Source organism: Anser brachyrhynchus (assembly GCF_964034855.1).
Source record: "Anser brachyrhynchus genome assembly, chromosome: 12".
Classification (NCBI taxonomy): domain Eukaryota; kingdom Metazoa; phylum Chordata; class Aves; order Anseriformes; family Anatidae; genus Anser; species Anser brachyrhynchus.
Window position 1 is genome coordinate 12,850,862 of NC_137707.1, and position 12,308 is coordinate 12,863,169.

The 12,308-nt window shown below is 57.1% G+C and overlaps 1 protein-coding gene across 1 annotated transcript in view; it reads right to left on the reverse strand.

Moving 5' to 3' along the window:
• The window catches only part of ATP6V0D1 (ATPase H+ transporting V0 subunit d1), a 36,761-nt gene extending 25,826 nt beyond the window's left edge, over positions 1-10,935 (reverse strand). Inside the window, exon 1 of the mRNA XM_080552668.1 lies at positions 10,718-10,935. Within this exon, the coding sequence (XP_080408794.1) occupies positions 10,718-10,847 (130 nt within the window). The 5' untranslated portion in view covers positions 10,848-10,935. The remainder of the gene's footprint in view (positions 1-10,717) is intronic.
• Between the last annotated feature and the right edge of the window lie 1,373 nt (positions 10,936-12,308).

Consider the following 12,308-nt stretch of genomic DNA (forward strand, 5'->3'; position numbering starts at 1 on the left):
CCATAGTTACGTTTGCACTCAGCTTTATCGCGGACCATCTTATCACAGGAAAAAGATCAGTTCCACTGCAGCAGCCGTGCCCCGTCTTAAAAGGGAAATGGTCACTGTCTGCATAACTGAGCACATATCTCTGCCAGCTTGCTTGATAAGATGAAAGGCTACTGATTTTCTAGGAACAAAGTATTTGCTACTGGCCTTAACGTCTAGAGAACTTAAGTCTTATTTCCTCTAGCCAAAAGTACTCTGGTCACAGGCTTCTGAGATGCGATCAGGACCGAGAGCCCACCTGCCTCCAACAAACAGGTGTCCTCAGCAATGACTGGCAGGCAGGAGGCATCCGAAACACTTTCAAAGCCAAAGAGACGCAAGCAACAACCTTGAAATTGTAAAGCTGCTAGGACATCATCAAGTGAGTCCGACCAACTACTCTGGTAAAGTCAGGCATCACAAGGCAGAGAGGGGCTGGCGAAGAGGAAGCCCATCCTAACCCATCTCGCACAGCAGGCATTCCCTGCTCAGGATGGAGGAACGTGCTCAGAAGCCTTCCTCCCCTCCAGCTTCGAGCAGTTTCCTCTGGTACCCTTGCTGCAGGTCAGGTGCCCACCTGAGCCACAGTGCTGGACAGCAAGCAACCACAGCATGCTGACCTCTGTCAAGATAAAAATCCTGTGTGAGCCAAATGCATTTAAGTGTCCGTATGGAAAAACTGAATCCAGAGCTGAGGAACGTCATATAATCCCATTCCTCACAGCATTACTAGCTGCACTGGTACATGGTGTTCACCTCCCTTCAGCTTCACCTCTGAGGGCCAGTTAGGCAAGCATCCTCCCAGGGATTCAAGGCCTTTATGGGGGGAAAGGAGAATAGCTGGAAGAGTTTAGCCAAACCAGATGTGAACGCACTGTCCAGAGAAAACAAACGGAAAAATCAAGAAACTTCTCCCTGCTTTCCCTGAAGCAGGAGCACTGAGGTTGCCTTCCCCTCCTGCTGAACCACGCGTGTCCTCAGCACCACAGGATGAGCACGGCAACCTGCACACGGACAGAGAGAGAAGTGAGAGAAATGCACATGCATGTATGACATGGGTCGAGCCTAGCTTGAGGAGACTGATCTTTTGACGTTACAGTCAGCTACAGCCACGAGCTGGACAGCATTCTCAGCACTGAGCTCCAAGCTGAGCTTGTACTGTACAGCGTGACACTGGCCTCATCCAGAGGGGCAGGGGGGTCAAACAGCTTTCAGGCTGACTTAAATTCTTCTGGGTATTTCCAACGGGGTCCAGCAAAGACATTTTTGACCCAGCACTGTTTCGTTACGAAGACGTTACCACTGCTAAGTCTCACAGGAAACAGATGGTGGTTATAGAGGGGGGTGAAAAAAGGCCAGACACTTAATAGCACTCAGTTTCTGTCATGTTTCTCAGCAGTTTCCAGGACAGTTTTATACTCCACTTACTTTTAATAAGGAATCCTGGATGCAGCAAAGAGAGCTACTTGCTCAACAGCTTGCATCATGGCTGAAGCAAAGCAGAAACTTAACCTAGCTCTCTGCTCCCCAGGCTGTGCTGCAGCCCAACAGCTGTGCTCTGTTCCACCAGAGCACCATGAACTTCTGCTCATACTTCTGAGACGGGAAAACACGAGCTGGATAACGGAGATGATGGATGCTTTTTTTTCCCCAACATGACCTTTGCTACAAAGTCAAGCACCCCAAAACCAGATCATGCCAAAACTCAGAAAGCCCCTCGCCTCTGTTTGGCCTGCACAGGTTTGTTACTGCTGATGGCCACCTCCTCCCTGATGGCAATCACTTGGTGAACCCCCCAAAACCCAGCTCCCAGGAAGCTCCCACCGAGCAGTTCTGCACCTACGTGGCTTCTGACAGCTAAGACGGTGACAATATATCAGAATTAAGTCTTGCTGAGTTTTCAGTCCCCCCAAAATATACCCTAGAAAGTCTGGGCTTGTACCAAGACCTAGGGCTACAAGGTAAACTGAGGCAACGCTGACATCAGTCTTTCCAAAACAAGACGACTTTTGGATGATGAGCTTTGGAGTACGAGTGGAAATTAAGTGCCGCTGTCAGATCAGAGCTTTACCAGCTTGCAGTTAATGGAAGCTGGAGAAAGCACGGAGCAAAAGTCAGCAGCTGCTCACCAAGCATGAGAGAAAAGGTTCCAGCAGGAGGATTGTGCCCGTGTAATCAGACTGCAGGGTAAGGCTCAGGGGACTGCAGCAGCTACACCCACGTACCGCCTCCTCTAAGTTCCCTGTAACAGCCCTGATGGAAGCTCAGGCTGTGCAAGAAGGCATGTGATGTTGTTTTGCAGCTATACGGGAACTTGGAGAGGAAACCGCTGCTGCATATCCTACCAGATCTTGTTTCAGCAGGGAAACTTCCAAGGCTTTCAGCTTATTTCCTCAACTCCAACACAACAGAAGAGAGGGGAGAAGTGTTTTAAGGATGCCTTGCGACAGCCCCATTGCAGCCACCAGCTCCACAAAAGCTGCTTACTGAAGTTATTACTCAGCTCAAACAGCTTGCTGAGAGCAGTGCACGGCGCAGACAAATCGGGGCAAATGCAGCCAAAGCCCCACATTCAGCTTTAGCTCTCCTCGACGAAAGTGATGGATCTGAGCACTGCTTCTAGCCCCGGAGCTGAGACCTCCCAGCAACAGCAAGCCTCCTGCATTCCCCTGGGCTGAGGGGGAAGTGAAAACAACAGGGGAAAGCTGTAAGACTCCCGAGGCAGACAGTCCCATCCCCAACACCTCGAGCACGGCGGGAGGCCAGGCAGAAGAAGCTGGTGCCAAGCAGGGGGCTGGCAAAGAGAAGAGCTCAGCACTTGTTTGAAGAGCTGCGTGCCACTTCTGGCGTGCCCGAGCTGCTGCAGGAAGGGACCTGGCGGTGCCACCACCACCACCTGCAGCTCAGCTCCAACCTTTGAGGCCGCAAGAATCCTCCTCGCTGCCTGGCCCCTTGGTGCCGGAGAGCCAGCGCCAGGGATGGAGGGACGGGAAAAGCGCAGCCAAGCGGGCAGGGCTGCCCCCCACGCGCTCTGGCTGTGCCTCGCAGCCTCTCCATCAACAGCTCCGAGCAAGTTCTGCCCGGCCGGAGTGTTTTGTCCCGCGCAGCGAGGGGGCTGGCCCCCCACGCCACAGCACAAGAGCCAGCACAACGCCGTGTTGTAACTGGACTAAGGGCCGTGTTTATGTAACACTTGGAAATCACTTTTACAGGGAAGGCCAGCCACAAGCTGCAGGAACTGAACTCCTCTGCATCTCCTCGCATCCAAGCAGACAGAACACGACATTTTCCAACAGTTGGGCTGGGGTTACAAACCCTGACTCAAAGCATCCCACGGCGTACCAGCGCCTCACACGAGCCCGTCCTCCTCCAGCTGCGGGGCCGCTCCCCGGGTCCCGTCCGGGAGGTGTGGGAGATGTTGGTGTGACTGCGCACGTATCAGGCTTCCTGGGAAGAGCTGACTGATCCTGGGGCTCTTCCCGGGAAGAATCCCCTGCCACAGGAGCCTCGGTAGCACGGTGACTAACAAGCAGACCCACTGCTGAGCAAGCCTCAGGCTCTCCAGAAGCCCAAGCTCTTATTTCCTAGCACGAGTTGAGCTGGAATTTGAGATCCCCACGCTGCTCTGGGCTCCCACCTAGAGATGAGCTGCGCCTGGCGAGCCTCTCCAGACGCTGACTAACAGCGCCCTGCCTCAAGCCGGGGATCGCTTCCGAGGGGAGCGCTTGCCTGTTGCGGCACTTTTCCAGGTGGTTCACGCACTTTAAGAACAGCCTGAGCCAGGAGTTGGCAAGGGAGCTCGTGAATGACCGTGCTGCTTTTGTTCTCTCGCCTCCCCCGCAGAGCCCAGTAAATCACGGCCAGGTCACAACTCCCAGAAAGCTGCCTCACGCGGGAACACAACAGCTCCTCAGAACCACATCCTTTTCTTTGCCGAGTATTCCTGTGGAGCAGCAGTACATGTCACGGTAATCTCGAGTGCTTACAGCAGTCTCCTTCCAGCCCTCAGACCAGGCACTCCGATTTGGACGCAGTTTGCTGTCAGCTGAAGCTTACTTTGGTGCACAGCTGTGCCAACACCACATCTGGACACTTCAGGTGACATTTCCTTGAGGGACCTCACATCCACAGCAGTAATAGTACGTTCCCCTGCAAATCTGCTTTGTCACAACCCAGAATGGAGCCGTTACTCAGCCTTTCAGACATCTGTCTGCCACCAGAGCCTGCCCTGCACGCATTACTCAGACGCTCGCAGCGACCTATGGCCCCACCAGCTCATACTTCCACCCCTGTGCTCTCCAGCACCCTCCTGAAGCCGTGCTGCGGAGCTGGACACCGAGTTCAGATTTCAGGCACTTCCAGCAAGGACTGATCGTCCTCTCACACGGGCATGAAACCAACTTTCACAGCTTCTGAGCTGAACCCTTATTTTCGCGCAGTTACCTGCTGCAACCCCAACGTCTCACTCCAAACCAGGGCCGTCGCTGCATATATACAAAATAAAACATGGTTTGTTATCTGCCAGGCCCGAGGAGTAAAGTAACCGAGCGAGGGATTACGCAGCAGTCTGCAGATCAGCTGCATCGCCCACATCTCCCTTCAGAAGACTGCAGCTCTCACCCTCCAGCTCGTCGCTGTGTTTATAACCGCTTCAGACGCTTCTGAAACCGATTCTCTGAAACCTGACTTGAGAAATGCCGAGAGACCCTTCCTTTTCTGCAGAATTTCAGACCCTTTCTGTGGTCGCACCACACCAGTATCAGTGATGTGCCACCCCTCCAGTGCCAGGCAGCAAATTCCACGGCGCCACAGCTGGGCCCAGAAGCGACTTCTCTAGCCCTTTCCCCATCACCGTGTCACCTCTAACTCTCCACCTTGTTTCAGAGGTCCTCAGCCCGTGTTCCCAGCCCAGCCCTTCCTGGGGTTCAACTCGGCCCCCTCAGAGCTTCTATCCCAGCCCTGACAGCTCTCGTTTCCCCAGGAGCCCCTCCACCAAGCATCCCTCTCCTGACCCTCGCAGGAGATGAGGGCACCTCTCCCGGGCTGCCTGCACCAGGAAGCTTCAGCCCTCCATACCTGCGTACCTTTTTCTCCACTCTGAAAGCGTGCCGAAGCAAACCATGGCTGCGATCTCAGAAGTCCAGGACACCGCTGTGATGCCTAGTGAAGTTTAAGGGAAAAGCAACAAATCATTCGGAAGCTAGGAGGAACGGGGCAGAAGCAGCCCCACGTTGCAGGGACCGAGAGCAGAGGAGGAAGAGCAGCAGGACACCAGCGGTGACAGGCTGCAGGTGACGCGTGCTGGGAAGCCCAGGCACTGCCACCTTCTGACGAGGGGCAGGATCCAGACAAGGCATCAGGCTGCGCCCGTGCTGAGAAGCTGACCTCAGGTGCCGCCTGAAGTTTAGCTATGCGAGGCTGTGGGGTAGGTCTCCACCTGGTGAAGGAGGCCAGAACAAACAGCAGCGAGCCTCTGATGAACCCTGCAGGAAGCCAGAGACCACAGCGTCTGTTGGCCACCGCGGCTGCGCAAGGGCCGCCGCTTATTTTTGACGTGTTTTGATTGAGCTTGCTTCAAGAGGAGAGCCGACCGAGCAGCCCCGGCGGGCACAGGGCAGCTTTGGGGCTGCTGCTCTTTTGTCACACTCGCAGCCAGGGCTCATGGGGCAGGAACGCTCCCGAGCCCTGCTCAGGCCCCAGAGCTCTGCCTGGGGCATCAGATGCCCTGCGTGTTAGACGGGAGCTCCTGGGGCAGGGCCGCTCCTCCTGCGCAGCCACAACGCACCCCAGCGAGCCCAGGGCCAGTTTTTCACAAAAATAAAAAGAGATGCCAGGGCAGTGGCCCCGTCCCGTGCTTTCAGGAGGTCCCTGCACGTGTAAAGGCTGGGCTGCTGCACCTGCAGAGCTCCGGGCTTAGCCTGAAGCAGCCTCCAAGTTCAAGGTGGTCCTGAAGCATGGCAGGGCTTAGATCCATCACGTGGCCTCTCCTTGCTCCATCAATGAGGACCGCAGCTTCTCTGCACGAGAGAGGACATGGCGCTCCTGCAGCTAAGCTGGAAGAGAAGCCCAGCCCCAGCCTCCAGGGCACAGACTCCAAGAGCACAGTGATAAAGCCCAAGAGAGAAGGGCAGCACGGCCTCTTCTGCTCCTCCCTTGGGGAAAGCAGATGTGGGGAGCACTCGGCCTGCAGCACGATACAGCCAAGGCCTCCGCGGGAGGAAAGAAAGGTCCTTGGGACCATCACAATAAAATTCTGCACTCAGGAGCCTGTGGCACATGCACCATCGATGCGCTGGAGCCAGGAGCCCGCGCTGCTGCCCAGGCAGGCCCTTGCTTCAGTGCCCTTCCAGACTCACAGCCAGCCTGGTCTTGGCTCGTTCCACAACACCCAGCCCCGCACCAGTTTGGCACACGCTGTGCACTGCACGGACGCATTTAACAAGAAACAAGGCTCAGGCACGCGGGCGGATGCTGCTCAGGGCAAGCCTCCAGGCGGCGCGGAGCCAGGCAGCCCAGGACACGCACGACCCACCTCCACGCCCCGATCTCACTGTCCAGCTGTCTGCACCCCAGAAACGAAGGCTGGTAGACCAGGCTGCGGAGGTGAGAAAGAAGCACTGCATCCTTAGGAACTCCTTCTTTCCCTAAGGACCACGTTTATCAATTATTTGCATCCCCCAGCCACCACCCGCCTCCCAATCGCACCTCTGAGGCTCAGCTGGCTCGCACCAAGCGCCTGCCACTTCCCAGCTGGCTGCTTCCCAGCCTCACTGCCCTCAGCCAGCAGGGGAGCATCAGCAGTGAGAGGCTAGTGAACACTGACGAGAAGGTACGGAAACTCCTGCTCCTAAAGAAAATGCTTTTGCTCACTTTCCAAGCTCCGTACACTGCCTGCAGTGCTGAATACCAACAGCAATGCCTGCCTGTAACCGATATTCCTGTCCTAGATCGAGCTCCAATTCTTCCAGCAGCGCTGCTGTCCAACTCTACCGACAGCACTGCGTTCTCCTGAGCGGACTCCAGGCCTCCAGCAGGCTGCAACAGCTTCCAGGAGCTCAGCATCCTTCTGATGAGAGAAGTCCCAGCGACTCCTGAGCTTGGTTGTCCAAGGAGAGCCTGCCTGAGGACAGATGCGTGCTTACACAGCGGAAGCAGCTCCAAGCCCGTCACTGACACCTCGTGTCAGAAGCAGGAACTGGCTGCAGCAAGCCCCGAGCACATCCAGCGCGGGCACGCAGCACATGAGGACCTCCGGGTGAGGAACAGCCTGAGAACCAGGACTCCTGGGGCTGAAAGAGGGGATTAAACAGGTTGTTGCTGAGGGTCTCCAGAGAAAGCTTAAGCCAAAACAGCCGTTTGTGCTCTCCTGGCAATTCTCGTCGTGTTTTCCAGCCCTTTTTAAAGCCAGCTCGGGAGCCTGCCTGATCACAGTGAGCTATATGGCTCCCTGAGACAGCAGCAAGCGGTCTCAGCAGGCAGCAGGAGTTTTAATCAGCTTACTTTGCGATCAGACAAGCAGAGACGGCAGAGGATCACGCAGAAAGGCACGATCTCCTCCTTCCGGCAGCGTCAAGCCGCCAGCTCAAGTCCTAAAGCACAAAACTCGACCTCTTTGTGCTTCCACACCAATCCGAGCACACACGAGGGAGCAGCACCTCAGACCTGGAAGCCCAGCAACATCAGTGCCAGCGAACTGCCACCCAAGGGCCCCACGCAGCCCAAGCAGGCACCCACACCCCAGGGGCAGCAGCAGAGCAGCCTCGGGTCCCTCAGGGCCTCTCCACTGCCTGCCCCAGGCCTGCGACCGGCTGCGGAGCCAGGGGCACGCTGAGAAGAGGCAGCGAAAACAGAAGGGGAAAGGCAGAGGAGAGCGCATGAACACCGTGTGCCTAACGACTATTGTGGCTACCGATAAACTAGCCGCTAGATTTAGCGCGGACAGAGAGAGGATGCACTTTAAAGTCTGGAGAGCACAGAAAACCAGTAACGTGACAGGAAAATTGTAGCTATAGGGACAGAGAAAGAAATTGTCTGACCACAGACCTACATAAGTGACCGCAAGCAACGTTCCTTGAAGGAAAGCCTCCTACAGAAGGGGCAGAGAAAGCCAAGTGGAGGGGGAACGAGAACAGCAGCAGCTCAGAGCAGCCTTTGAGGTCTGAACGGAGCCTGACGAGGAGCACAGCTGCAGCAGCCACCAGAGAGCTGTCAGGGGCAGGACGACAATGACACCGTGACAATCACAGACAGCCCTAACCGAGCCACTTCAAATGCAGAAGGCAGCGCAGGAAGAGCCAAGTTTACGCAACTGGGTTTAGAAGGCAAAGAGAGAGAGAGAAAAAGGAGAAACCGAAAACACAGGAACACCCCAAAGAGGAATTAGTCTGCGGGGACAAAGTTTAGGGCGTGCTGAGGCTGCTGACTAGCAAGACAGCAGGAATACCTCCCGTCACACTCCTTCAGGCCCTGCGCCCCACAGCAAGAACGATAAAGGCTGCTGCAAGCAAAGACCTGCAGAAAAGTCTGATGAAAATAAGCTTGTCCTACATAAAGATATTCCAGATATTTTTAAGGTACACAGAGGCTGAAGCAAGTGAGAGCATTCTGTTCCCATTCCGTTAACATCTGGGTGAGCAGCTCCAGGTAACACACAACCAGAGTCCGCCTGCCAAGGACCCCTCCAGATGCTGAGCCTGGATCTCAATCACTCGGCAGCGAGCAAGACGGAGCTGACACTTCAGAGAGCCACAGAGTATCCCAAGTTGGAAGGGACCCACAAGGATCATCGAGTCCAACTCCTGGCCCCACACAGGTCTACCCAACAATTCAGACCATATGACTGAGCACAGTTCAAATTCTTCTTAAACTCCGACAGGCTCAGTGCCGTGACTACGTTCCTGGGGAGCCTGTTCCAGTGCACGACCACCCTCTCAGTGAAGAACCTCTTCCTGACATCCAGCCTGAACCTCCCCTGCCGCAGCTTGACTCCATTCCCTCGGGTCCTATCGCTGGTCACTAAAGAGAACAGATCGGCGCCTGCCCCTCCACTCTCCTTTGTGAGGAAGCTGTAGGCCATGATGAGGTCTCCCCTCAGCCTCCTCTTGTCCAGGCTGAACAGGCCCAGTGACCTCAGCTGCTCCTTGTACGTCTTCCCCTCTAGGCCCTTCACCATCTTCGTAGCCCTCCTCTGGACACTCTCCAACACTTTCATGTCCTTTTTGTACTGTGGTGCCCAGAACTGCACACAGTGCTCGAGGTGAGGCCGCACCAGCGCAGAGCAGAGCGGGACAATCCCTTCCCTTGACCGACTGGCAATGCCGTGCTTGGTGCACCCCAGGGTACGGTTGGCCCTCCTGGCTGCCAGGGCACACTGCTGGCTCATATTCAGCTTGCTACCAACTGCCTGGCATTTTCAGAAGTTTAAGGCAAATCCAAACGTTGCAGTCCCACTGACCGAAAAACTGAAACCTCCTGACTTGCGTATTTTCACCCCATTTCACTAGGGAGCAGGTTTTGGTGCTTGTGGGTTACAGGCAGATCGCTGACCAGGCTCTTGGCACCTAGGATGGGACAACATTAAGCAGGGCGCTGGCACGGAGAGCAGCGCAGCACTGACCAGTTGGGATGGGATCCACAACTGAGTGGTGCAGTTGACACAACAGAAGGAAGGGATGCCATCCAAAGGGACCTGGACAAGCTTGAGAATTTGGCCCATGTGAACCTAATGAGGTTCAACAAGTCCAAGTGCAAGGTGCTGCACCTGGGCTGGGGCAATCCCAGACTGGAGGACAGGCTGGGAGAAGAACTCATTGAGAGCAGCCCTGCAGAGAAGGACTTGGGGGTTCTGGTGGACGAAAAGCTTGACACGAACCAGCAGTGTGTGCTTGCAGCCCAGAAGACCAACTGCATCACCAGAGGGGTGGGCAGCAGGGGAGGGAGGTGAGTGTCCCCCTCTGCTCTGCCCTTATGAGGCCCCACCTGGAGTCCTGTGTCCAGGTCTGGAGCCCCCAGCACAAGGAGGAGGTGGGGCTGTTAGAGCGGGTGCAGAGCAGGGACTCAAAGATGACCATGTTGGAGGGGGTGCAGAGGAGGGACAAAGATGATCAAGGGGCTGGAGCAGCTCTGCTACAAGGAAAGGCTGAGAGAGGTGGGGCTGTTCAGCCTGGAGAAGAGGAGGCTCGGGGGAGACCTCAGTGTGACCGTTCAGTACTTAAAGGGAGCTTATAAAAAGGATGGAGAGGGACTCTTTACTTGGGTAGGTAATGACAGGAGAAGAGGGAGTGGTTTTAAGCTAAAAGAGGGGAGATTTAGATTGGATGTCAGGAGGAAGTTCTTCGCTGTACGGGAGGTGAGGCCCTGGTTGAGGTTGCCCAGAGAGGCTGTGGCTGCCCCGTCCCCGGGGGTGCTGAGGGCCAGGCTGGATGGGGCCTTGGGCAACCTGGGCTGGTGGCGGCATCCCTGCCTGGGGCAGGGGGTGGAACTGGGGGGGCTTTAGGGTCCCTCCCAACCCAAAACGTTCTGGGATTACATGGAGGGGATGGGTCGGGAGGGAAGGGGCAGCACGGACCAAGCCCTCCCCAGCCCCGCACACACCCACCTACAAAAATAAAATAAAAATAATAAAAAAATAATAATAATAATTAAAAAAAAAGCCAAGCACAGGAGGTGAGCCCGCCGCCCCGCCGCTCACCCTCGAGGCTCTCGCACTGCACCAGGTTGACGTAGTCGCCGTGCCGCAGCACGCCCGCCTTGAAGCCGCGCACCAGCCCCTCCAGGTAGCCGTTGTCCACGTTGAAGTGCAGCTCCGGGAAGCACGACATGGCGGCGGGCGGCGGCGGCGGCGCCTCCTCACGTGACCCGCCGCTCACGTGACGCGGGACGGAGCGCCCCGCCCGCTCCGCGTCCCGGCGGGCTGTGCGCGGGAGGGAGGGGCTGGGGGGGGCTGAGGGGAGGGGCTGGGGGGGGATTCTGGGGGGGGGGGGGCTTAATGGGGAGCCTTAACGGGGAGGCTGAGGGACCTGGGGGAGGCTGAGGGGGAGCCAGAGGGGGTCTTAGGGGGAGTATTAAGGGGAGACTGAGGGGAATTGGAGTCTTAGAGGGGAGGCTGGGGGGTTTCTGAGGGGAGCTTAGGGGGAGTCCTAAGGGGGAGGCTGAAGGAGCCTAGGGGAGAGGCTGAGGGGGGTCAGAGGGAGTCTTAGGGGGGGAGCCTGAAGGAGAGGCTGAGGGGGAGTCAGAGAGGAGCCTGAGGGGGTCTTAGGGGGAGACTGAGGGGAGTCAGAGGGAGTCTTAGGGGGATTCTGAGGGGGTCTTAGGGGAGCATTAAGGGGAAACTGAGGGCAGTTGGAGTCTTAAGGGAGAGTCGGGGGGGATTCTGAGGGGATCTTAGGGGGGAGTCCTGAGGGGGAGCCTGAGGGAGAGGTTGAGGGGGTCAGAGGGAGTCTTAAAGGGGATCCTGAGAGGACCCTGGGGGAGCCTGAGGAGGAGTCAGAGAGGAGCCTGAGGGAGTCTTAGGGGGAGACTGAGGGGAGGCTGGGGGGAGTGTGAGGGAGGCTGAGGGGGTCAGGGGGAGTCTGGAGGGAGTTTGAGAGGGATTCTGAGGGAACCCTGGGGAAGGCTGAGAGGGAGTCAGAGGGGAGCCTGAGGGGGATTCTGAGAGGAGTCTGAGGGAGTCTTAGGGGGAGCTCGAGGGGGTCTGAGGGATTTTTGGGGAGAGTTTGACAGGAGTCAGAGGGAGCCTGAAGGGACCCAGGGGGTAATTTTGAGGTAGCCTGGGGGGAGCCTGATGCACCCTGAAGGGAATCTGAGGGGATCCTCAGCCCCCCACCCCAGTACAGCCCCCCCCCATCACCCTGGAGCCTCCCCTGTTTTGTTAGGGCTTCTCACACTGCCACAGCCCCCTTCCCCAGCCATGGTCTGCGCCTGGCCCCGAGCCTGATGGCATCTGGAGGGCCGTGGGTGCCCGGGATGCTGGGATGTACCTCATGCTGGCAGCTCTTGCCAGGGCTTGGGGGCTGCCCTGATGGGTGAAACGCTTCAGGGAGGGAGGGCACCAGGTTGGCGTGGGGGCACCCAGCTGGGAAACAGCCTGGTGGGGAGGTTCTCCAAACCCACCTGGGCTTGGTGCTGGGCACCGGCGCTGGGTGGCCCTGCTGGAGCAGGGTGGCACCGGGTGACACCAGGAGGTCCCTGCCCACCCCAGTCGCCTGGTGAAAGGCATCTTAGGCAGCAGGTCCTGGGCCACCCTCGCTCTCAGGAGCAGGACACCAGCCCAGCTCCTGGCA